The sequence below is a fragment of the Embiotoca jacksoni genome, unplaced genomic scaffold (assembly GCF_022577435.1).
Source record: "Embiotoca jacksoni isolate LCO1_2020_lvr unplaced genomic scaffold, fEmbJac1.0.p SCAF_16, whole genome shotgun sequence".
Classification (NCBI taxonomy): Eukaryota; Metazoa; Chordata; class Actinopteri; family Embiotocidae; genus Embiotoca; species Embiotoca jacksoni.
In genome coordinates this window covers 11070788-11098331 of record NW_027185296.1, presented here as the reverse complement: position 1 = coordinate 11098331, position 27544 = coordinate 11070788, and the positions used below count along the sequence as shown (strand labels likewise).

Sequence of the window (27544 nt, the reverse complement as noted above, 5' to 3'; positions counted from 1 at the left end):
TTTAAATGTTATACTTGCTACAAACATGACCATGTTAAGCAGGATTTATGGTCTATCTGAAATGAATGTCCGACGGTTGCATGAAACACATTTCTGACAGAGGATGGGTATGTCTGTGTTAGCCATTAACTGTTGCATTTGGAAACAAACAATCCAACATTCACACGCACTTTTTTATGTCATGATCTGCCCGCTTTTTAACTTTCTTTTTTTAATTTGTTCGTCAACTGTTTGTGTCCCTTTTAATGTTTACAATCCGGTGGTACTCTATCAATGTCTCTCTGGAGAGGCTGTCTTAAAATGGGCAGCGTTATTCTCATTTTAAAACAATGTTATGTCTCCGCCCCCTCTATCAGTTTTTCATATCCCCTTCCATTGTGGCCATTCAGAGTGATTGTAAACCAGGATCACTGTGTCAAAGATAATAATGTTTTCTATATTTTCTCAATATGTTTAAAAGAAATAGAGTCCATTTGCAGTCCGCCACAGTGTCTTTAATGATATTTCCATTGGATGTCCCAAGATGACCTTATAAATACTCTGTTTCTGCAGTCAAAAAGCATTTCAGGGGCCAAAGAAGCTTTTTAGACAAAAGAAGGCTTCCTGTATAAGCAGCATCAATGGGCCTGATGTCACTGTATTTAGTTTCACATCTCTGTGCTCTTCAGGACTTGCGTCTACTGCACGCTATGGCTTAGATAGATTTACTTAGTTATGTCAATCTAGCTCTTTTCTACAGTTTTACATTTCACTGGAATGGCTTTTAGCCCATGCGGGAAGGGATCAGAAACTGCTGTTAAATTACAGACATTAACCTGCATATTGATAGTGCACACAGATATACTGTGGCATGATGTAATGCTTTCTGTCTTATCGCAGGCACTTAGTGTGCAGTATAAGGCCCTTTATGGTTTCGTTACAGATGGTGGCGACAAGGCAATCCTTCCTTGAACAAGCTATATTTTCTGCAGTTATACAATTGTCTTGTTTCATTGGTGAATGTGAGAAGTGGGACGTCGTAATGGAGGAAGTTGACCAATTATTCTACAGAACATCATCTTCTGCACAATCTTCACACTGGTACCCACTAAGCAGGAGTTGCCCACAGTGAAGTCCTGGGAGAGTCCTTCTCACACTTGCTGACCTGCAGCATCAGAAAAATCTCACTGCGAAGTTAACAGGTAGCTTTTGTTTGCTTTGGTTTGTTCTGACAGACAAAAAAAAAAAAAAAAAAGACAGTACTGCAACTGATCAGAACTGAAAGACTAGGAAACATTATAAAAACACTTTCAAAATAAGGACCAGAGGTACATTTTCTGCTCCTGAACTCTGACTTGTCCCACCTGTGTGTTTTTGTTGCTGGAAGTCAGATGAGAAAATTGATACCACAACAGTGGCTGTTAGCTTGGAGAAGGATCTTGATTTGTGGCCTGCATGAGTTTGACTGCTGTCATTTGTGTAAACCCTCACCCAAACAGGTTGAAGGTTTAAATATATGGACCCCAAATGCTCAATGTACACGTATTATGTAACAATTCATACTTGTTATGTAACACATTACATTGTGGATTATTCTTTTACAGAATATTCACAAATAATACAAACAAAAAATAATCTTCAAAAAATAATTATAGTAGTTAGATTTCTTGAAGGCAGTTCATCAGATTTATTTTAAGATAGAAATGATACACTTTACACAGTGTAAACATTGCACATGAATGTCGCTAGAGGTTGGCTCCAAAAAGCCTCCGGCTCCATAGACTTCAACCAGTCTCATACAAATCTCATTACATTTTTTCCAAGGGTTATTTCAATTTTTCTAGCTGAAGTTGCTCCTTCTTATAGTGTTCTGGGGGTCCATCTGAAAATAATCCTGTCATTAATAGAAAATAAGCTGCAAAAGTGATTGACATACCTCGCTGATTTAAAACGGCCTTTCACAAACCGATGGTTGACATCACTGTTGGTTGCTGCTTGCTTAAAACCTGAGGTGGTGTACTGTTGTGTAAAAAAAAAATTACACAACTGATATGTTTCAGAGATGTAGTACCTCCTAATCCAAACCAAACATCTTATTAGACATCTCTTGGGTATGTAGTTGAGATTAATTTTACGTATGTGCTATATATTAGACAAGCTCAAACTTAACAAAACATTAGGGAAAAAAGGTGTTTGCAACATCCACAGTTATTGTGTCATTTGGAATGTATTTTTGACAGCACCACTTTGGCAACACGTATGTGTTAACATCACTTAAGCAAGGTATTTTGCTGTGTAGTACAACACAGTAAATATAGGAAACACTCCTAGTTTGATCACCTTCACTTTTCTGTTGGATGTACTTGGTGTCATGAGAGGCTTCAGTTTGTCCATCCTGCAAAAACAGAACATTTCACTGTGCTGATAAACAGTCAAAATGTTCAAATGACTATTGAAGTTATTAACCGATACACCAACTGAATGAATTGATGAAAGTGTGAGTTCTTTTTTCTAAATGTAGTTGCAGCAATGGTCAACATTCAGACAGTTTTGGCGCATACCGATTGGTTAAAGGCTTCTCCAATAGTTTTTTTTATTTAACACGAGTCCAGTTGGATGCAACAACTGGAAATTATTCCCTATGGAGCGTACCAGACCCGTATAGTCATTCTGTGAATTTAGGTCTGGTAAAACTGGGCTAGCCACCGAAAATCATTAAAAAAAAAAGAAGATTTCTGCTTGAAATTCTGAGGCCAATGACAGCTTTTAAAAGTTTAGAAAAAAGATAAAGATATGTCATCCAGTAATTGTTTTTTAAAACATGATATAAACTTTTAATGATTAGGTTACTAATGAATATTGATCATGACATGAACTGAGCACTTTCTAAATGACCACAAATATATACAAATACATGTATTTCACATTTATGTTTTGCAGAAATCAATACATTTGCAAAATAAAACTGAAACCCAGGTCTCCAAGACTAGAGCCTAAAAGCAGCTATTAAAACATGACATCAGCTGACAGAATATGGTCCAATAGGTGGGTCCAGCTTTAGTATCTGACCTTAAGGTCCTGTTTTGATGAGAGGCCCTGAGTTTAAATCAAGTTTTAAGGCAAATATTATTTCAGTTACGTGCCTGTGTTTCATTAACTTATCACTTCAAAAATGTGAGTCTGATAATATGACTATGAAGAAAGGTGTAGTTTTGAGGGGTGAGCAGTTTACTTTTGCTACAAACTGCCCTAACAGGTTTACTTGGCCGTACACCTGCGATCATATCAAGCAGCAGATTAATTATCTTTCCACACCCTATTCTGTGAGGCCCAGGGATGAGTCAAAGCAGAGCTCCCCCTGCGGAGCCGTCATTGTCATGGTAGTGTCTCTTAGTGGAGTTTACAGAGCAGTAAATCATGACTGACAGCTTGGTATAACCTTTGACAGCCACACATAAGCATTCAATATGTTTTTGAGCTGTAATTCATATCTTTATTTAAGATTAGAATAACATGAACCTTCATTTTGATGTTGATTAAGGCTTTTCTTTATCCATATAGTGCCCATATACATTCAGAAGGGTCTCTTGGTCAAACTGTGGGATGCAATATTTCATACATTCTTGAAGTTATCAGGCAGCTACTGTACATCAAAGGGGCCCACTACTGGTCTTTAGATTGACCGCCTGCCTGCGTTCCACATTGTTTTTAGTAGGGTCCTCACAGCAGGCAGCCATACCACCATTTGTGTTGTCCGGCCCTACTGCTAGACTCCCTGATGTTTCCCAGGTTCCATTTCTAGAACTGAAACTAAGATAATACCGGGATTTTCCCTCCACCCTCTGGGGTTTTGTGTTGGTTGGATCAGAAGGACTGTACATGTCTAAGCTAAGCAAACTGTATAATAGTGGTCTGCCATCATAATTGTTTTTCTTACTACAACATGCACCTAAAAACCCTGTGATTTAATCACAACAACAGAGTCAAAACTCATAGTGAGGAGTATGACATATTAGGGCTAAGATAAAGAAGTGGTCTCTCATTAGTCACATTGCTTTAGTGGAATGTAACATAGCTGCAGTCTTCACTTTGAATAGGAGCAGCTTACTGCTTTTGGTTCTGAGTGTGCACTTTAATCCAGTCCATTGCATACGTTTCATTGCCCTGAGCTCAATTTTTCAATGTCTCAATTTATACTAATCTACATGAACAAATAAATCTGATTTGACCAGGTGGTTAAATTGTTAATGTCAACCTATAATTTTGTGTATATCAAATTAATTAAAAAAGTCAGGACAACTCTTCGTAAGCCAAAATAAAAATCTTTTGCAGCACATTGATTCTCGGAGCTATGCTGCCTTACCTGTCTGAAAGGAGCAATGAATAATTTGATCACATTTTTCATCTCACTCGAGTGCTGAACAAACAGGAATCTGTGATTAACAGTTTTAATTAGGATTCTAACTTGACAAATTCTTACAGCCTCGCAACGTGTCTAAAATGAATAAATCACTGACCTGGGATCATCAAGCTGCCTCCTAAGTGAATGTGCCTGGAGATTACTTTGTGATTCTACAAACTGTGAGTCAGCCAAGGCTGAGTGTGTGTAACTAATCCTCTTCCCACCACATGTCAGGTGGAGGAAGTTTATGTCCGCTCAATGCGCTGACTACCCCGCTCAGGTATTGGACCCCCGTGTTTTTTTCACCATTTCTTCTGTGACTCTTGAAAGCTGGATGTCAAAACTGAGTGGTGCCGGTGTTACCAGTGCCTCACGGTGAGTCAGATTTCTGCACACCTGGCTTCTGAGGGCGCAGTAAAAATAATAATCTAAAATTATTGTTAGATGTCAGGTTTTGGTGCATGGAAGGTTTATGTACAGGTGTCAGCTATGCAGTTAAAAAGAAAGAAACTCACCGTCTTTATCATTTATTATTTTGTCAGAGAAGAACAGAAACCAGACGCTCAAAATTTGGAACTTTTCTTTGGACATGAATAATTTTTACTAAATACGTTTTAAACGGGTGTTGTTTTTTGTTTATTTATTACTGAGGTCCTTCTTGAGCTTAAACTAAAGTTTTTAATTGATTTTTACAAGGAAATCTGTTTATCCTGTGTTTGTTTATTATCAAAAAGAAGAAAATACATTTTGACAATGTCAGGACTGTAATTTAATTGGTACAATATCTGTTTTTGGGGAGCACTAAAAAAATGTTATATCTCTTCAAATCTCCTTAGCATAATGCTGGACGAACCCAAAACCCTGTGTGATGGAGCTGATACCGAAGACTCAGCATTGTTAGAAAGAAGGGAGAATAACTCTCATAAACCACAAACCCATAGGTTGCATGGGCAAGCAGTTTATTATGACCCTTAGTTGTGTTTTATTGCAGTAGCACCCTGTAATGGCTGTAGTGATTATGACAGCAACAAAAGTGGAAGTAAGGTGATCACAGCTGTTTGTTTCCTATTTTAAACCTGAAGTCGTTTTTTTTTTTTATTTATTGTAACCATGATGACAAAGGTCCCCTATTATAACTGAAACCCTGATCTTGAAGTGGAACCCTGAAGTGGAAAGTGTATTCCACAATATAAGTACTTGCCATACTGCTTTATTCTGAGCTTACCCTCGCTCCTTTTTTTTTTTTTTTTAACTTGAACAGTTTACTAAGTTCTAATTTAGCCAAGACATCAGGACATTTGGTCATTATGATAGATAATGAGCCTTACTTACTTGTTCTTCTGAAAGACATAACTGATTGTCTCTCTTCAGTGCATGGCTAGAGTCAAAATTATCCATTTGGTCTTGGAAATACTTAAAACAGAATAGTGTTTGATTACTTAGACATCCACTTGAAGTCATTTGTCATTTGTTTTCATAGCCTTTCATTAGTTCATTTGTAAAGGTGGTGTCCTCAGAAATAATACAGAAAATTGGCTTTATCATTGATAAGAATAGGGAAAAGCAGTGGTCCCAGACAACTTTCCTGTGGAACACTTCAATGGTATGCTGCTGTACCCAGAGCCAAATTCACTGCATCACTTTATGGGTCTCGTACCCTCCATAGGGAATCGTTCACAGTCGTTCCATCCTACTGGGTGTGACATCGGGTTAATTTCAACCAATCAGCATGCACTGAAGCCGTCTGACATCCTGCCACCACTGCTAATACCTAGGGCCTGTGTCCACCAAAGTGTTTTTCCCTGAGCATAGTAAAAAAAATTAAAATGGTTCGTAACGGGTGTTTTTTTGGTTGTTTTTTTTAAACATCAGCAGCGTGATGCGACGCAGAGCATTTATTTTGAACCGGTCTGCACACCGAAAGTTGAATGCTGCACTCGTCACTGTCACTATTTACCTAGATGTCCAATCACAGTGAGAGAGGTGCGGGACAAACACACTTATTAACCACCAACACTGGTCGCTGATTGGTCCGCCTTTCAGAGTGGCTCAGCAAACACTAATACAAGCAGCGTATCCAGACTGTAATCACAGCAAAAAAAACTGAAGCTGTCAGGCAGAGCCAAGCTACAGCAATGTACCATACCAAGTAAGTCAAAAATTACATTTCAACTTCTATTCAACCAGATAAGTTGATTCTCATCCTTGACTTAAAAAAGAGAGGTCGAATAAAATGTCATAGCGGTGTGATTCACTCTTTGATGATACTTATAAAGCTGTGCTGTGCAGGGATGTTAAATTCAACTCGTTTAATCCTTAACATGAAGTACTTCTACAAAGTGTCCGACGTGAGGCTCAATGAAGCACTTTTTTCCTACGTTGTTTTTCCTTTAATCACGAGTCACATTTGTTCTTACTGTGCATCAAAATTAAGTTCATAGCTACAAAAAGTACTGTACCATAATTTTGCAATAGCAAGTTATGGATGGAGATGCACACCATCCCTCAACCCCTATGACCCGCCCTAATGCTAAATTTAAACATCAGTAATGTGCACTGGTGTCTGAAATTCCATTGTGAAATGTTAAATTTAAATCTTGATGATATGCATCGTAACTATTGTAATCAGACATCCCAAGCTTCGCCTCCATTATTAATTGTCCAAAGCGTAATGATTTATTGTAGACCTGCAGAAGGATTATTAATTTTCTGGTTGATTATACCTGTGGGCGGCAACAACACTGTTCTGCATTTCAGCATCTGCTAAATGAAAAAGTATTCTTCTTATGAAAAGATGTCCTTGGAGAAACAACAGCTCATTTTTACTTTCATCAAGCATATGTAAAGGTGCTGTTGATTAAGGCTACAATGGCGTGCGTTTAGAAGAGAAATATACAGAAATGAACATTATCTCATGATTTTCTTTGTTCAGACTTGTAACGGATAAGAAAAGTCTGCACTTAAGTCCCAGTTATTGTTCTTTAGAATTGTTTGCACTTGGTTACTTGGCAAAGTGCTCCAGTCCTGCATCCCAAACTGCACCTGCACCTGCACAGCAACAAAAACATGCAACCCCTGTGTACCGCACTGGTGTGACACTGGTGGTTTACATTCCAAAGGAACAGCGGAGAGTGACAGGAGTGTGTGTACAATACAAACTGCTCTCAGCCGGGCAAGTCTGGGTACGCCTGGGCCGCAAACAGCAGGCCAAGTTCAAACTTCCCTTCAAATCGCTGGGCTCTGAACACTTGGAGGAATGCACAGGTGCAGACACTCAGGAGCAGACAATCCCAGCAAACACTTGATCAATTTGACACTTTGCAGGGCTGGGGCCAATGGCAAGTTCCTGGGGGAGTGAATTTGGGCCCCATGCAACAAAAGAAATAAGTCCACTGAGCCCCCCCCCCCCCCTCCGGCCCTGCAGTATCCTGGTCGAGTAAATCCATCTCCACTGTCCTGCTCATTTACAGCAACACAGCTGATGGTTGTGTAATAACACTTTTACTCTGATAAGCTTGGCATGGATATCCAGCGCCATATTAATCTATCCATGTCCAATTAATCAATGCTGGATTACATGTTGGTGCCCTTCGCTGGAGGCTTCCACCTACATTTGCTGATATCAGGCTTACTTTCCAATAGAACTGAGAACACTGTGTGTGTGTGTGTGTGTGTGTGTGTGTGTGTATATATTTATATATATATATCTTTGATAGTAAATAGTTGTTTTTGCAGCTGTATTGTGGAGAGAAGTTATGAAGAGCTCTATTTGCAGCTTGATTGACCACAACAGATATTACTGTCCATCAAACAAAATTTCCCGATTTCCATCCCCAGAATTAACGAAAATATGCAATTAAAGAGTTTCAATCATAAAACTAGAAAGTGAATTAATGATTCTGAGTAGGAGTGTTGTTTAACGTCACAGAACTCTTATCCTAAATCAAACACGTACATGTTTGCGATAGTACGTCTGACACAGCGGTGCCGAGGAGGTGAGGCAGAACATTGTTCCCCCCCGTCCTCTATGGCCACTAAGGAGGAGAGGCAGATTAATTAACAGACCTTTGCAGCCAATGAAGACAGGTGGCAATAATCCTGACAAGAGACAGATCTGAAGCCTCTCATACAAAACCAATTTCAACTGTGCTCCATTTTTCAAAAGCTAATCAGGGTGAAGAACGAGAGAGTTGAACCCGTGTGGCTGCAGAATTTGTTTCTCTCTGATTGCCTTGTCAGGATATCTTATCCGATGGCAGATGACCAAAACCCTACCCTTCACAGACAAACTCTCCCTCTTTCTGTCTCTCTGACACACAAACTGGTCCACACAATGCAACCTCTGTTTTCCTACTCACATGCACTGTCTTACACTTCCCCGCAAGGACACATGCAGCCACAACCCACCATTTGCCAAGTTACTGTTGGTGCGCCTGTCAAGCTTTCCATTCTCACAGGGCACATATGTAGTTTATAAGGATATCAGGGGCAGCTGAAATTCATAATACAAACAGAAGTAGAAAAAAAGCAGCTTTGTCATTTCTACTTGGTAACCAGCAGTTTTGCCGACTGACAAGACAACAATTGTAGTCAAGTTTTATCAACTCCAGTCAACTATCTGATTAATGTTAGCTCCATGAATTGTTTGGGAAACACCATTTCCAAACAACAGGTTTTTACAGGTCTCTTGTGTTAAAGAGACACCACTCTTTAACACAAGAAACCTGTGAAAAGGTATTAGATGTGCATTTGATGGTTGCATACATTAAACCAAACTATAAAACTGAATATAAGACATGGAAATAAAGCAGCAACATTGTTCATGTGTTGCAAGCTCGGGCTAACAAGCCCAGCTATTATGATACGGAAAAATTTAAGATCTTTGGCTGATCTGCAAACATACCTTAACAAGCCACAAGGTGAGACTCATGCATTGTTGCTCACAGTTTCAGTCTGGATGTGCCAGTTGTAACACTATATGGGCACACAAATTAATAAAGGTGAGGTAACAAGCACAGATTGAGTGTTAAATTTACCAAATCCAACAAACAGAAGGACACAGATGCCCTTCTGTTTGCCAACAGGACTGGCTCCCGTACAGTGAACGTAGTCATGAACAACGTCCCCTGTGAACTCATAAAATAATAACTAATGATATGCGAACTCTTGGCTTTGGAAGTAATCCTGGGTTACTTGGACATGCCGACGCAGGTGAATTCTTTAGTCAGTTAAGTTTTTCCTTCCTACAGCCCAATCCACAAAGCTTCAGTTTATGGACAAATCCAATGACTCAAGTATATTGAGTATATCAATTTGAATGGAGTGACCCCTTAAAGGCAAAATATGACACTTTTAGAGTCAACTGCAGCACAAACTACTTTTCATGGAGGGCTCTGGTTCTCACTATTCATCTTGGTTCTTGTCTTTTGGTACAATGAGGTTAGTTGTCGGAACAGAATGAACCCCACTTGGTTTGCTGCTACGCAATCACCAGCACATTATAGTAATGGTACTATCCATTGGCAATTAGTACATAATAATGTGCCGCGCTTGCATTAATGTGATTGAGCACATCTGTTAGGGATACGCATAGAAAACATTATTTCCTCTCCTTTCCTGTTCACCTCTCCAGCTAACCCTTCTCAGGAGAGCCTCAGTGGTCGATGATAGGATCCACCCTGACTGTCCATACATCGCTTGCTCAGGGACATTAATTTCCGAGCAGTCCCACAAGTGAGTCAAAAGAGAGAAAGCTCAGTAAGCATGAAGATTAGGGAGTGGGAATCTCACTTCTCTATTAAAATGTCTCTTTTTTTTTCCCAGGGAGAAAGTATAATGGCAAATTAATTTCCCAGAGATTAATGTACAAGGTAAATATTTTAGTATGAGTACTTATCTTCTAAAAAGTCAGAGGATGAACAGCCCCCGTTGCTCCCTCCCCCCTCCCTCCCAGTGTGCGTTCAAACAGCGTAGATGCATAAGGAGTCTAATGTGAGAAGAGATTCCAAACAGCCTGATAGCTCTCATCAATCACCTTTCTCCTTTGGAGGTGTGCTGCCGGCCTGGGGGGAAGGGGCCACGGAGGGGGCAGGCGAGGAGGGCGGGCGAGGGGGGAGGGCGGACGGGCATCAGACTTTTAATCTCAATAAGTTAATAGACTTTTGAGTTTGGTCCCACTAAGTAGAACTTCATTCCTGTTGTTAGCAAACAAGCAGACTGGCTCAGGAGCTGGTTGACATTTCCACATTACACAGTTAATTTGTGTTGCACCTTAAATTAGAAGATCTGACCAAAGTGTGTCGATAGACCCAGAACGGCCAGTTAAAGGTTACTAAGTACTGAGCCAGCAGAGGAAAATCAATCTGAACCTCTACAGCAGCAAGTACTTGGATCTTAATATGTGGTAATGTATATTACAGCAGCAAATCTGTATGATTCCTCAATTACATGCAGGCATATACTGTATGATATCCAGAACAAGAAGGGACAACACACTGCAATTCATAACGAACTAAAAACAAGCATAAAGCATGTGTTGAGGCGTGGCTGTAGTAAGAAGTACTAGATATCCCCATGAAATATGTGCACAAGACATTCACCATGTCTTGGCAGGCGTCTTCACCCCGCTGCCTGCGAGACTTCTGCCGGTTGAGCCAGTTGACTTCCTGTTGATGCCTATATGAAAACAATAAAATAATCACATAAAGCACTTAATATTCCTCCAAAAGTTATTAAACCATTTCTCAGAGTTTCTGACGCACAGAAAAATGTATTTATCGTTTTACAGCTGCTTGGTCTAATGTGTATGGGAAAAAAAAATGCTCTTTGTGACAATTAGCATTATGTAATGTTTGTAGAACTTGTCGTAAAACAGTTTGGTAATTTGTCAAACTTGCTGCACTACAGCTCAGTGCCACGAACTTCTCAGAACTATGAAAGTCTGTAAGGAGTTATCTAGACATGGCAAGTCTGTCAAGCTTTAAAGTGGATAGAGGCAGTTTTTCATCGTTCTAAAACTGAAATTATTGGAGCAAAATTGTAAAGAAGTTAAGGTTAACGCTAATGTCCGCATACTTTGGTAGCTTACTACCCACAGTAAAGTATGGACATCATGTTTCCAAGGACATTGGTACTATAGCAAAGTTTTGGGGAAATATTTGGAGGTTTTTTTTCTCATTTAAAAGTAAAAGTTGTTGTTTGGACATACAAAAGTCAAAGCATAAAGCTGAGCATGTTGACTTATTTTTTTTCCTGGGACCTGTTAGCATTTATCTTGCAGTCTTGTTTGTGTAAATATTATTTAGCATAACATAATGTGCTGTATGTATGAACCAAAACCATATTTTACACTTTTTTCAGGGGCCTTAGCTGAAAACATAAAAAAAGTCAACCACAAATTAAATTTACCTTTCAGAAAAGCCACATAAATACACATTCACATATGCAAAAACTCATGTGATTAAATGTGACCACATACACATGGGATTTTGCACGTGAAACGTGGTTTTAGAAGATTTTCATGGTGTAATGTGTGAAGCCCATTTAAATTCCCATGTGACAACTTTTTCACATATTTTCCCTATGTTTTCATATGTTGCAACATGGTTAACATGTGTCATACATGTGATGTTTCCCATGTGGAAAACATGGGAAACATTCACTCAATTCAGAACAAAAAAATTCATTCCCTAGTTTGCGGCAGCTGATAGACTCTCCCTGCAGCAGCTTGACCGCTTCTTTCTGCTTCTGTCTGAAATAATTTGTTATTTGTATACTATTCATTATTTGAATTTCAAATATTGATTCTTTCATTCATCTATCATATAATTACCTGCTTCTGTAGCAGTTTGTTCCTCCCTATAGTATACTAAAACTTTCATATAATTTTTGTTTTTATTATATCAGATATTATATCACAATAAGAGTCATTTAAATGATGGGTCAAAGATTCTGACCATGAGTTGATGAGGATGATATTGTACTTGTCTGATTGTCTCCTTTGGTGTAACAATGCGATAGCTGTGGTTCATTAATTCCCTCTATGCTGGACAATGTGTGTGTGTACTTCTGGAGGAGAGAGGCTAATGTAGAAAATATGCAGAAAATGTATTTGGGTTGACTGTCCAGGTATTAATAATGATTGTGTTTGGATAAATAGTGCCCTACTTTCAGAATGTGTGGATCTAAATATTCCCAATAGGCTGCCTCCCTCCTGCATTGATTGATTGGTATACTGTTTAAAGGTCAAAGTCATAAAACATCTGGATGTAAATAACAGACTGAGATTTTTTAAGCAGTGGTTAATGTATTGCTTGTTGCTTTTTAAGTCCGTGACTCGCTTCTCAGACTCGTGTTTGGATTGCCAAGTTTTATTTGAATTTTAAAGTTAGGGGCAGAGTAAATGTAATTTCAGAAAGATGGCGTTTTTCTCCGAAAGACTGCCAAACCTGTGATACATATCCTCGTATAGTGTTTCTTTAATCATCGTTTCCCTAAATAAATGGACTGTTGCGTTTCCTTTTCCTTTGAAACACTGCTCTCCAAAATACTCAAAACCTGCTTTCATTCCACGTGGAGTCACATGGAGACAAGACAGATGTGATGGCCTGTCTCCTTATTGTTGCCTCACTCAGCTTCCGCACAGATAATTAATTCGGCTGAGGGAATACAATAACCATACAGAGCTGCTTTTAACCTTATTCAGACTGGCTTGGCCTTGATGACTAAAAGCTGAGGTCCTGCTCATGGATGCAATGCTAACAGCTTCATTTAAATCTGACTTTTCAGGATTGTCACCAAAATGTGTTCAATTGCTTTGAGATGCCCAGACCTTCAGGACTGACCACCACATTTCTTCCATTTTTAATAGCTTGCGTTATCAGGCTCCGTTCCCGAAATAACAAAAGAAAGCCCTCACTATGTGGCAACACTTTGTTCTGTTGTTACCTTGGGAGTTGAGTCTATTCATGTTTCCTCCAAGATTGAAAACACGTGTTTTGGTTTGTGTAGACATTTATCTGAATGTCTGCTCTTTCTTTGGCAAAAAGTATAGTGAGCTTACAGATTCTTTTTTTTTCTTGCCATACACTTCCATCAGCAGAGACATACAGGGAGCTGGTTTACATTATTGAACTTAATGCAGACCAATTTAACATTAGCTTGGAGTTTAATTTGATTAATTTAATAATTTATTTGATAGAAATCTAATTTCACAAATAACTATTCCTGAGTTATTAGTAGCCTCGTTCTAAATGAATTGAATTTCCCAGTTATGACCTGACTGTGACTCTGATCGAGAGTAAAAATAGTTTAAATGTTTTCTGTGTAATTGACTGGATTAATTTTAAAAAGAGCTAATCTTCTGACTCGTGCAACTGCTGACAACAATAATGAGTCATTTCAGAGTGATCCAGTACACACAGGACAGATGGAATGTGACATTACCGCAGGATTTACAAATTACTTGGATGTAATAGTTATCTAACAATCCTTGCTTTGTATTCATGAAGAGAATTTGTAATTCAAAAACCATGAAAAGAGTGTTTAGTTTTCATTTGGCTGCAACATCGTTCCACCTTGAGAAGGAAAAATCTCCAGACAAGAACCCGATATGAATAGAAACCGCAACCCAGTAATTCAATCAGAGTGACCAAAATCAAAGGAGGCAAAAGTTCAGGATCTGAATGCAAAGAAATGTTTCAGTTCCTTAGAACCTCCTGACATAGCTCACTTGTGGAGGAGCAAGCCTCGACAGAAAGGGCTGAGTAATGAAGATGGATGCATTCTGTTATCAGGCAGCCACTTACTGGGGCCTGATGTAACCTTAAACATTGAGGATAGCTCAGTTGCACAACGAATCTAATTAATGAATAGCAGCCATGAAAGAGGACAAGGCAAGTGTGCATTTGCAGATGAATTCCAGACACTAATCAAACGCTGTTTAAGTGGTTTGGTTTGTCTCCAGAGCGAGGCGATGTTTGGCGAGGACTTAAGGCCGTGTTTGCATGCTGGCTTAATGACTGCATGCATTTTTTTGTGTTTTATGTATGTGCCTGTGTATATGTGTTGTTTTGGGTTTTTTTTTTTTTTTTATCCCTGTTTAGATGTTTAACTTTTATATAAACTAGTGCCGAAGCCTGAAGTAAAAACGGTGTAGGTTTATGAGTTTATTCGAATAATAGGATTTTGTAAACTCTCTTTTATGGGGTCACAATCACCAGGATTTCTACATGTGGAAACTTGTCAGGTTTTACTTTAAGGCTCTGTAGCTCAGTGTACGTTGGCTATTACAGCCACTGTTTGGCCAGGATACTAGTTTGTGAGGTCTTGATGGCTGAAATCACAAATCTTTAATTTGCCAAAGTCAGACATTAATTCGGTCAGATCTTTTCACATGTGGCTAATATTTTGACAAGACTAAGAATCTTTCTAGCCTGGTTCCAAACCACTCTATACTATACTGCGTATAAAAGTGGACGTAGCAATCGGGGTCTGAAAAATGAGGTCGATGTGGAACTGCCTTAAGCTGCGATAACACCAAGTGCCACAAGAGGTTGACTCCAAAAAGTCTCTGGTTCCATAGACTCCCATTCAAATAGTGCCATAAAATTCTCAGTCAATCAAATATCTCCACAAGTTACTTTGGTGTTGTTATTAATTTGAATGAAGCCTGTCTGTTGGTGCTCTGGCAAAATATACTGGATGAACCAGTTAAAAGGTTGAAGCTGGCTCAACTTTTGCTGTAACACGGCATCATCCAGCAGAGCTTTGTGTTGGTAAATGGCACATTCCTGCTCGATAACATTGTACATGACTGTCATATTTCTACTGTTTAACTCACTCCCATCGTGACAAAAGATGAAAAAGGTGCACTATTTGTTCGGGTCATAGAGTTGTAGAACCCGGCTGTATTGCTGTGCAGCTTCTCAATAAGCTCAGTTCATTGTGTCAGTGGTTGTTGTTTTAATTCAGTCATGCTCTACGTTTTCCACAATTCCTGAAACCAAATGTGAGCAATCAACTTGGCTGACTGCAAACTCGTCTTCTTATTGCAGGCAGCATATAATTGTCAGCGTAACTCGATACATCAATGAAACAGAGGAGGATAAATGACAAATAGAAGCGGTTGTCACTTGTTATATTTTACAGCAATTTAGTCAGAATATTCCTCACAAAAGTACACCATTAACTTTGCAATAATTACACTTATTGATATACTATTGTTCACTGTTTGTGGACGCTGTTAAATTGAGTGAAATTAGAGCCTCTGTCTCTTGGTGAAATTTGTAGTGAATGAAAAAGTGTCCCTTGTCAGTACTTCAGTTTAGAGACCCACACCGAGCTGAATCAAAAGCAGCATTCGGCTCAGCGGTGCTTCAAGCTAAACACTAACGTTAGTGTGTTAACATGATCACATTGACAATATGTGTTGAAGTTTATCATTTGTAGTGACTACCATAGTTTACCATCTTAATTTAGCCTGTTAGCATTCACAAAGTACAATCTGAGGCTGATGTGAAAGTCTTTGGTTTGCAGTTTTTGGACAAAGAAAGTTTGAACTGATTGAAAAGTTACGGGACCACCTGCGTTCTCAGTTAATCCTGAGAGGAATATTTAATGACAGTCCAGCCAGCTGTTCCAGCTGAAGGGCTAAACTGACTGGACACCCATCATGTCATCCCCTAAAGCCACAGAACCCGCAGCACTAAAACCTTCCTTTCTATTTCTGGCTTCAGGTTACTTGAATCATTTGTCTGAATACCGAGTAATTAGATGAACGGTGTGACTATGTGGTGATGTCATGACATTTCCTTCTGTCTCTCCTCCAGTACCAGCTGCAGAAGAGTTGTCCATGGCGGTGGATGAGCTTCCAGTGGCAGACGTGGCTGGTGCTGATCACGGCGTTTGTTTTGCTGGGACTGGTGCCTTATCTTGTTTACTGCATGATGACCGCTTTCACCGACCCTCCTCCTCCCACAACTTTTAAAGTGGCAGCAGCATCTTTTGGAGTACTGACAGAGATCCTGCTCATCAAGTGAGTACTTTGTATTCATTAACCCTCACATCTGTATGGTTTTTTTTTTTTACTTGAAGTGCCTTTGGGCTGAACTTCGTATGCAGAACACAGATCGATTAATGATTAAAATGGTGATAACAGTCTTTCCACACTGGTTGTATTCAGGTCTGCCAAATATATAAAACAATATTTTCAAGTAGCATTTCATTTTTATGTGAGTTTCAAAACAAGAAGCGGTGACTGTGTGTGTCATCCAAATAATCATCTCTGAAAACATGTTGTTGTCTGACCCCCCAGCACCCCCACCTCTCTTGTTTTCACTTAGTCTTCTTTCCCATTTTGATATTGCTAATTGGAACGATGCCTGCGGTACTGTAAACCATTAGTAAATGAACAGTCTGTTTTTATTAACATCTAACTTGTAAATAATACATTAGTTTCCTGGCATAAACAATATCTACTCTCTGATTACAAAGCAACATTTGGCAGATAATGTAATCAGATTACAAATACAGGTATTGTAATCCGTAATTGCAGAAAGTAGATCCTCTGACAGGCTGCACGTTTCTGATAAATCAGGCTCCCACAAACTGCTGGGCCGACAGGTAGAAGTTTATGCAGTTTATGAGTCTGTGACCAATCAGAGGCTGTGATGTGAGCATGGTTTAGATGATGTCATCGTTTTCAAGATATGTGACTGACGAAATGCATCATGGTTCGCTGAAATACATGTGGGAAAGGTCAAATGCATTACGAGATGTGCTCTCAGGCTCTTACTGCTACTCAAAAACTATGTTTGCTAAAGCAACATACGAGAAAGAAAGAGGGTTTTTTTACATTCATGGAAGGAACTTTGGTATGTTTTGTTGAGTTTCCCAATAAAGGACGTGTAAGTCAGTGTGGCCTGCAGATGTGTCAGCAAGCAGCAGGCAGAAAAGGCAATGTTGTTGACTGGAGGTTGAGCAAATGAGGTCTTCAGGTGTTTGTGGCAAGGTACTGCCATTAAGATGCACTCTACTTGCTGACATTCTATCTACGGTTCATGGTGAAGAAGATCAGAGATTTATAACTTTGTTTTATTTACTCACATGCCAGGGCCAAAGAAAAAAAATCTAACGGGTCGTATCCGACCTCAGGGACGCAAGTTGAATGGGCCTGTCTTAGACTGTAACCTGCAAGTCTGAAGAGTGATTCCAATGTGGAAGTGCCTTGAAGTGTAATACCACTGAGGGCTGCTCGGGGTCGGCTCCAAAAACCTCTGGCTCCAGCAGATTCCCATTCAAAAAGCATCAACTTCTCTCATCACATACAAAGTCAATGCATTTTTTTATGCTTTCATTAACTAAATGGCCTCATTCTGATCAGAGTTCTGGTGGTCCATGTGGAAATAATTCCATAATTAATTACATATTAGGCCTCAAAGAGAGGTATTGTTTGGGGGCAGGCCTGATTTCACTGACATGCCTGCGGTTCAGTCTGGCTTCTCTCTGATCTCCATCAGATTCATCCCTCGCTCCTCCCTAGCTCGTCCAAATACGGTCACATCTGGCTCTAAAAAAAAAAAAAATAAATAAAAAATAAAAAATAAAAAAAAATGAAGACCGAATGCCAGACTTTAATCTTCAAAACAACAGTTCACAAACCAAAAGGTGACGCCACGTTAGGTTGGCCGCTTGGGTCTACCAATAGTCCGCATGTGAGGCATTTAGGGGGTATCTGTAAATTGTAGCTTGAGGAAGTAACCTGTGTTTCACTCTCCTTCTCGAAACTCTATGAGTCTCTGCATGCACGTCGGTCACATGTTGCACCAACCACAAGTAAATTATTATCCTTCGAGAAACACTGAGATTTATTTATCTTGTCTTTGGTCCTGACACAAGAGTTTATTATCAAGGTCATCCATACTGAAATGTTATTATCACAAATTCTATTCTCATATCGTAAATGACCAAAACCACAAAGAACTTCATCGTTATACTTGTGTGTAATAATTCACCAAAAATTATGGAAAAGAGTTGTTTTCATCTTGTGATTGCGGTGCCAGTGAAAATATACAAGGGGCCAGTAAAACCCTGACCTGGCTAAGTGTGCCAGTGGGAACTTTTTTTACATTGGAACCTGTAAATACAAAGGTTTCTTAGAATACTGCTTCCTGGTTGTACTTTTGAAAATCAAATCACAGTTTTAATATAACTTAAATGATTTTGCTTCATCAACTGAATGCTGGGATTCAGGCAAACCCCTCTGCTTATTAAAATTAATTACAAAAAATTATAATAGTAGCAGAAGTGACCTTTTAAATCACCCTCAACTGCTTTTTGTGCCCATATTAAAATGTTGTGTTCTACACAAGTCCTTGCTTCAGTATTTGTCTTAACTAAAATAAGACAGGCTGTTTGTAATTAACTCAACAAAGCCAATAACTTTTTTTTCCCCATTAACCGCCTTTGCAAGGAATGTAGCTAGTCAACTCCTAATTAATAAATATGGTGGCAGTGGTAATGTGCTTCTGCATCATTATGCTGTTGAAGCCTGTATCCACGCTAGTAATGAGCTGTAATTTTATGACAGGAAATTGGTTTGTTTACAGCAGCTTCAGACGGACGCGTTCTTGGCAGATGTGCGCTGCAGGTATTAGCTCAATGTTTGAGTTGGAAGGGGTTGAGTTATGTTTTAGTTAACATTCTCACACTTCTGTATGAATCATTCACAATAACCCATTACTACATACTTATGTTGTTTTGAAGCTTCAATACAGATTGTTGTTGTCTGCATCCTCACGTCTACATACAGAGAACTAAACAGGTTCTCTGTTGACCACTGCTTACATTATTACTGGTGCAACAGGAAGGTTGGTGGGTGCCCTTATTAGGATGGGTGGTCTTCACAGGCCCGTGCCCCATGGTGCTTGTGCTGCCTGGGATGTGCCAGCCTCCTGCTGCCCCCTGTCAGTGTGCATCTCAGTCACACTTCAGCCCTGGGGGTGGAGGCCCTTGTGAGGAGCGACCCCCACCCCCATCTCTCACCCTCCACACTGCCTGTTAGTCTTCCAAAGAGGGACAAGACAAAGATAAACAAGCAAAGAGCTCCGAATGACCTTTTATTGTTTGCACCGTGTTGGATCCATGTTGTGCACTCGTGATCATTTACACTGACTCTGGATGAAATGGTAACATGCAGTCATCTCAGTCTATTAGCAGGGGAGGGGGTTAAAGCCTGCTGCTACCGTCCCTGTGACTGAGTGTCTGTGTCGCTCATACCTGTTGTCTGTTGCCATAGCTACAGCACTTCAGATGACAGATTAGCTTGCCATAAAGCACTTGAATAACCACCATATTTTAATGAATATTTGTCATTAGTGGAGTACTTGGAGTGACAGGAGGTCCTCTGTTTCAGTGGGAGAAAACAAATGAGTTCATTTACTCAAGTACTCTACTTTACTTTAGTATTTACAGAGAAAACATATGACGATAACTTTTATACAATAGCCTACAGTGTTTTAATACTAATTACAGACTCTGATGTCTCTTTCATTATTACATATTATTTATTCTTTTGTTAACTTACTATCATTGTCACCTCTCAATAAAATACAATTTTCATTATGGTATCTAGCTGTAAAATTTGACTGCCAGAGTATTTTTTTTATCAAAACATTTGTAAACATACGTGTTCAATATTATCTCCGTCCTTTGACATCATTTTTAAAAAAACAGACTTGTAAGTACATTGTGTAACAGTAAAATCAAATTGTCTGTATATTTATTACCAACGCCTTATTGTAGAAATCCTTACATGTAAATTTAGGTTTTTTTCACTGAATGTAAATTCTGCACTGTTTTAGAAAAAAAATAATAATCAATGTAAAACAATGCGAAATTTTGCACAATGTCTGTAAATTTAGATCTTTTTTAAGTTTGTGCTCAGATTTCAGGAAGACATCAAATTCCATAATGTGCTAGAATGGTAGTGTAGCTGTTCCCATTCCACGGAGCGCGATGTTGTACTGCCACGTTTCTACAGTAGCCCAGAAGGGACAAACCATACATTGGCCCTGGAGAAGGTCTCTAATGTTTCTCGTGAGTTTTGCAGGCACCGTAGGTTCTGTTACTTTCTTGGAAGGGGAGGGTAAGGTGAGGGTTGTTTAATTGGTTGCAATCTGCAACATCAGCAATAGATGCCACTAAATCCTACACACTGCTCCTTTATATGCATTTTGCTGTTGAATTTTGAATACTGAATACAAAAACAAACAAAAAAATTAAGAAAACATCTTCATCAATTTGACAACACAGACAGGACATTTAGAAAAAAAATGCTGCAAATACAGAAAAAAGTTGCAGATACAGAAATAAGATGCAGGTAGCAAATATTTCCAGGGAGCACTAAAACGTTATCGACAGGGATGGGATGCGGTTGACGTGTCTCATGAAGTGAATGTTAAAATAAACAAACAAGCAGAAAACATAATTGCTTATTTTCCCACTTCACTGACAGACAGTCAACTTCGGTAACTTCAAACTTCACAAACTATAAAAAGTTGCAGTGCGTTGAGCTCTCAGGGCTTGGACTTTGGGAAATCACTTGGATTCCAGGATGCTGTGTGGCCTTTCTGACTGTTGTGAGGGTTACTGAACAGCAGCTTAATGAATTCATTATGAATGTGAAAGGCAGATAATAGATTTATTTGATAATTGTAGTCATAAAAGAGTATTTTTACATTGTTGCTGCATTGTTAGGATGCTCTTTTAAAATACTTCTTCCGACACTGTTTTTTTTTTTTTTAATGGTAATTGGTAAATATTTTGATTGTGGAAGAAGGAAAATAAAAGACAGCATTGCAGCTCCATGTTCAAGTGCTAAACAGGAGCCATATATCTGACTTCTTTTAGTTTAGTTTTCTAGAATGTATGACTTGTTCTGGCTCACATTTGACCCCCGCTCAAAGAACCTTCTCTCTGTGGCTCTCTGGCCTCCTTTCAACATTTTGACCCCCAAAATAATCTTTTATTTGCCCTCCTCCTCCTGCTGCAGGTCTGTTATTGGACACATTCACAAAGTCACATGACATTTGTCAGGCTTGAACTGCCTTTCGGAAGGCTGTCACACAACATGCGTCCTCTCCTTCCTTTACTGTCACGGCGAGAGTTTGCGGCACTCAGACATTGCCCTGACCATGCAGCTCTGCGCTGTGAATTTTTATATGCCATTGCCTGGAGGTTAGAAACTCTCATTATGCCGTGTTAGATTTATTAAAATAGATTATGGAAATGTTAATTAAGTCATTAATTACATTATTTAAGCAGCATTGACAGATAAGGGAGTGTGTATGTGTATGTGTGTGTATGAGGGGGGGTGTCGAGCTCCCTGGGTGGTTTAAAAGGATGTGATTGGTGACAAGGGACACTGTGGAGATGGCGTCCAACCGCTAGCGCTGACATGATACAAAGTGGCCTACACTGCTCTCTCACCTCACGCTACTGTCTACAGCAGTTTGTAGAGCTGCCTGAGGACGAGTAGCTCATCGCCCTTTTGAAGATATATAAGTGCACACAAGGCTAAAAATGTGTGTTGTTTTTTTTAAGTGGCAACTACACATAAGTTGAGAGGATTTTGGGAAGGAGAGCACTGCGCTCTGAGTTTACACTTTTTGCATTCTGCTTTACATTCTCCTTTGTGAGAACATTAGGATGAAGCATTTGCAGTAACATTAGAGTAAAGGCCTCAAACCATATTTCCAAGCGTTTCCAGAGGAAAACACAACAGCGCAATTGTAAGATGAATTACCCACAAGTTGATACTATGGACTCTCTTATCTGTTGACAGTTTAGTTACCACAAAGCACAAGAAATGTGTTTTCCAATTCTCTGAGAATTGAGCTTTTCTTTGTCCCATCAAACCTATATTAAGGGAGAGAAAATTGCTCTGATCACACTTGATAACAACAAATGATAGATGTTGTAAACAAGCAGAATACCTCAATTCTGATCTGAGGCATTGATTTGCCTTTGCAGCCAGTTACTGTGTGGATGGAGGTTATTTCAGTCAGTCTACTGGGAGAAGGATTTCCTTTCCTGTCCAGTGTATTATTTTGATTCTAGAAATGTTGAATTAAAATGTACTGGTGAAAAAGTGGAAAGGTGGAAAATAATGAGTCTTGATTTCTTGGGTTCTCCATCTGGTTGCCAGGCAGCGCTGAAAGGTGTACGTCTTGATATTAAATGGCTGCTGATTGCAGGAAATGATAGTGTGCACCTGTTCGACCACCACAAAGTCAAGCTATCATGATTAGCTCAGACATCAGTCACATGAACCTAATAATAACTACCTTATTTCTGGGATAGTTAGAATGCATTAACACGAAGAATCCCATAAATGTAGAGTCCACTCCTAAAAACTAAACAATGCTTTTTCCTGTGTTTCAGAAGCTGAGTACTGTGATAGAATGAGATACGATGTACTTTTTTATTTTATTATTTTGGATTTTCTTTGCTGTTTGACTTTCTGTACAGAATGTATGCACATATTTTAAAAGTTTTGTCCATTCGCTGAAAATTCGTATCTTGAAAATAAAATTGCAACTACAGCAGATCCTGTCAGATTTTTCGGCTGCATCCATTTAGATACATATCAACATCGTTTAGACACTTATTGTAAAAAACATGACTCAGTCTGTCCTTCTGTTGCGCGCTCGCTGTATGCGTGGGAACCTTGATGGTAAATGTAGTCAATTAATGGTCGGTTCTATAAAATACAATCCTGCTGGTGCCACTGTTCTGTATCACTATCTTCCCTTTTTTGTCCTGCGATACCCGTTCCAAGCAAGAAATGGGACAAGCTGATTTTTCTATATTTTAAAGGAATAATGTACTTCTTTTGGCAAATAACATAGATTTGCTTACTTGACAAGTGTTAGCTGAGAGAGATAATTCCACTCTTATGTCTGTAGGCTAAATAAGAAGCTAGGAGTTGAGTAGCTTAGCATAAAGTGGAAACAGGATAAGAGCGAGCCTTGCTCCACCTACCAGCAACTCTAAAGTTCACAAATTACAATTTCATATATCTTGATTGTTTAATTTGTACATAGCAAAAAAAAAGGCAAGATCGTCACATTGCTGTGAGCACACGGTATTTTAAGTAACTGCTGCGGTGGGATCTTTTTTAGGCACGATTTCAGCATTTGTACAGAAACAGGAACATTGTTTAAAATCACAAGACGTAACAATTCAAACAGCAGAGACCATTTTAAGATACCAATGGCATAGCAACAGCTCTTTACACAGCAAAATTATATTCTGACATTTTCCATCATCTATAGGGGCACATAATTGTTAAATCACTATGTGCTGGACACTATTTTCACAGTAGGAGTCCAATTGACAAAGTGTTTCCAAGCTCTTAGTCCTGTTTTAGTTAAAAAAAAAAAAAAAAAAAAAAAAAAAAAGGGGGTGAATGTTGAGCAGTTAATAGCCCCAATACACTCTAAAACAGACAAAGACAGCAGACAAACATCTGGTTCTCTTCATACTACATTCAGTCTTCGTATGCAGGCGTGTTCACAAGATGCCCACAGCCATAAACACCGGGCTTCACCCAGACATCCCTCATGGACATGAACAGTAGACAAAATTGATATCATTTGGCCCTCCTCCATCGGCATCAGAGGTACTGCCCTACAATGTTTTAAGTCCTACCTGAATGACAGATCATTCTCTGTCAACATGGGCAACTGCTCCTCTCAACAGGCCTCCCCTGACCTGTCGGGGTACCGCAGGGGTCCATTTTGGGTCGACTTCTGTTCTCACTCTACATGCTTCCTCTTGGATCCATTTTCCAAAAACATAACATTTCTTATCACCTCTATGCCGAGGATATTCAAATATACCTTCCCCTCAAATCTGGAACGGCCTCTATAAATTCATTAAAGAGCTGCCTGGCTGATGTCAAAACCTGGCTCTCGCAAAATGTTCTATGCCTCAACGAAGGTAAAACAGAGATCTTGCTGCTCAATCCCTGTCGGCTTTCCAGTCTTTTCCAATGTATGACTGTTTGTCTATGTGCAGCTCTTTGGGCAACCTTTGTTGTGTTTTAAAATGTGATGTACAAATACATTTCGATTGATTGATTGATCATTCACACCCTCGCGGTGATGCTGCCCCATCCGTAGAGTCCAATCCGGTGGACACTCAACCAGCCACGTTGACCTACTTCCTATGACTTCTCTCCAGTACAGGAATCCTATGCTTCCTGGTTTAGAAGATCCTCCAACATGTATTTGAGCCAAGCAAATCAGTTTTATATAAATGTTTTGGTAAGAGACTTTGGTAAATGTAAAAAACTTATAATTTCCCCCCAATGTTGCAGATAAAATAATTAATAAAATCAATAGTTTATGCGACTATCGTCTTGTTTTATAAAATAAAAAAACTTTCCCTTGTTTTTACCGGCACCTGGTAGTGCCATTTTACTACCACCAGAAGGTGTCAGTAATGAACCTAAAGGCTGTTTTTTGACTGACATCAAGCATCAGAAGGGGAAGAACATATTAGTAGCAGGTGTTGGGAAAACATGTGATGTTAAATGCCACAAAACAAACAGGAGAAACATGCAACGATTACTAAATCCAACAAAAGTTCTGTGTGGCGCTTCATCAATCAATTTAACAGTACCTATAACCACCAAAAGCACTACCGTATTGAAATATTGCGGCCATCCCCTCAAAGTAGTCCCCTTGTGCAGCGATAGACTGCCAAGCACTGCGGCCACGCACCGCTTACAGAACGTAAATGAATCAACAGTGAAGTCGCAGAGAGCCAAATCAAAGTAGTGGGGAGCAAGAAACTCACATGTTTTTAAATATACTGTGAGCAGGCTTTTTGTCATGTTGGAGAGGGCCTCAGAGCATCACAGTAGGACTTGGTGTTGACTGTCTGACCCTGGGGGGTGAATTCATGATACACAGCCTTGCGAATGTCAGAAAAAAACCCACTAACATTGGTTGCACTGCTTACCTGACGCACCGTCTTTAGTTTTGAACTGTGACGTTCTGCCCCCTCTTGAAATACTAATGCCACTCTTGCTTGGGCCATTGCTTCATAGTCGTAGGCTTCCTGAAGCATTTCAAAGGTTTCCTTTCCCAATTTGCTAAGTTTCACGTGAACTTTGATGTGCGCTACTTCAAGTCCATGGTGAAATCGCGAATATGCGCATGTACTAGTGGTCACAAAAACATGTGTAACACAGGTGTTGATGTTGATCCAGTTAGGTAACAGTGACGACTCAATCACCTTTGGGGATGTGCTAGAACGTGTCTGATTCAGGGGTCTTGTATACCTCGATACCACAGGCCACCTTCAGGGGTCTTGTATAGTCCAGGGTTTGGCGGATCAGAGCTGTTTTGGCGGCACGCAAAGGATGTAGAGAATATTAGGTAGAAGCGGTCATAATGTATCGCCTCATCAGTGTACACAGATGGACTCAAAGAAATTTAAAGTCAATATGAGACGGCATCAGCTCTTGAATGTTTTGGTACTGAACAGAACCCCTGCTGAGTCCAGAGTGCTTCTTATCCTCCTGACATAATGTGAACATACCACATTATGTCAGGAGGATAAGAAGCACTCTGGATTCAGCACGAGTCTCCCACACACTCTAAAGACACAGTTAATGGGAGGAGAGGGACTTAATAATAAGATTAGGATTATGTTATTATACTAACAAAGTTATTTGGGATTAGCCAAAGTGTGAATGTAGCTAATTGGACTTTGGTGTCAGAAATATGTGGGATGAAGCAGTTGCTAATGTTTGTACTTGGGCGGTGTTTTCTCAGGTGTCTGTCGAGCTACCTCAGCGGTCGGTACCGGCAGGCTGAGCAGAGATCCTTCACAGTCCGGCCCAGAGACTTTAAGGAGGACGGAAACCACCAGGGCTGCTGGGATCTGTCTGAGGCCGCTTCAGCAGCACCACCAGATCACGCTTCGTCAGGGGCTTCACCCAGTCAAGAGGAGGAGAGGAAAGTGGATTTGTTGACGAGTGGATGTCTCAGCTTTTTCTGAACCACTAACAGGAGTTTACAGAATACAGGCTGAGAGTAAATCCGTTGGGTATTAAGATGTGTCTAACAGCCATTGAAAGTAACATGGTATATCAGTATCAGGAGATCTTACGCTTTAAAACCTATTTTCGAGGTGCCAAATATTCTTGTTTTCCTTTATGTCAATCATTTCACTCTCACTTCATTCAGCTGATATATTCACACATGTTGCAAATTGATGATAAGGAAGAGAATGCACGCAGCTTGCATGAGTGTGTTCGGGCTCAGAGAGAAAAAAAACCCGCCCGAAATCACTCTCTTTCCTTAATGATGCCCACACAGAGACAATGGGGAGCCGCTCTGATTAGTGTCACCTGTCCTTGTGCATCTCATCAGCTCCATTATGGCTCCATCTCCCATGCTTCTTCTGCTAATTGAATAGCCCGTGAAGTGGTGACGAGGACGGGGGCGAGAGCAACGTCTGTCCCGCTGCTGCCTCAGAAATGAGAGTAAAGCTTCCCAGAGAGACACTTGTACTTAAAACATAAACCATTATCATACAGACAGAAAAGGTGCTAACAAGTAGCCCTCATGTTATATTACCATCACATTGACTGCAGATAATTTTCATGCGTAACAGCTTTGAATTAGTATCTACCGAATAGAGCATTTTTGGGGCGATGCCGCATTTCTTCAACATATCAGATGCTTTCTTGCCAAGAAAGCACATTCATTTGAATATCTGTCTGTTAAATTTAAAGCTACAGCCAGCTGCTGGTCAGCTAAGCTTAGCTCAAGGACTGTGGACAGTTTGAAAATCTAGAAAAAATATTTTAAAGTACTTTTTCTGTATCAAACTTCTTCTGCTTGCCTTAATTAGTGTAATCAACGTAAAAATAATACTAATAAAAAAAGATAATGAATTTGCAACCCCTCCCTGCAGGTTTATATTGCAGAGATGATGTTCGGGTCAATTTGACCAGGCAGTGGAAAGTGGAGGCTATAAGGGGTCAAAAGTGTCAGGTTTAGACCATTTCTTTCTTTGAAAATGTGAGACAGTCTTTCTTACTCCCTCCCACCATGTTTCACCCCATTTCTCTCTCTCACACACACA

General features: G+C 39.7%; 1 protein-coding gene across 1 annotated transcript in view; it reads left to right on the top strand.

Annotated features, from left to right (window-relative positions):
* LOC138198527 (uncharacterized) overlaps positions 1–27295 on the top strand; it is an 85377-nt gene extending 58082 nt beyond the window's left edge. Inside the window, exons 4-5 of the mRNA XM_069149969.1 lie at positions 16210–16415; positions 26227–27295. Of these exons, the coding sequence (XP_069006070.1) occupies positions 16210–16415; positions 26227–26452 (432 nt within the window). The 3' untranslated portion in view covers positions 26453–27295. The remainder of the gene's footprint in view (positions 1–16209; positions 16416–26226) is intronic.
* Positions 27296–27544: the final 249 nt, after the last annotated feature.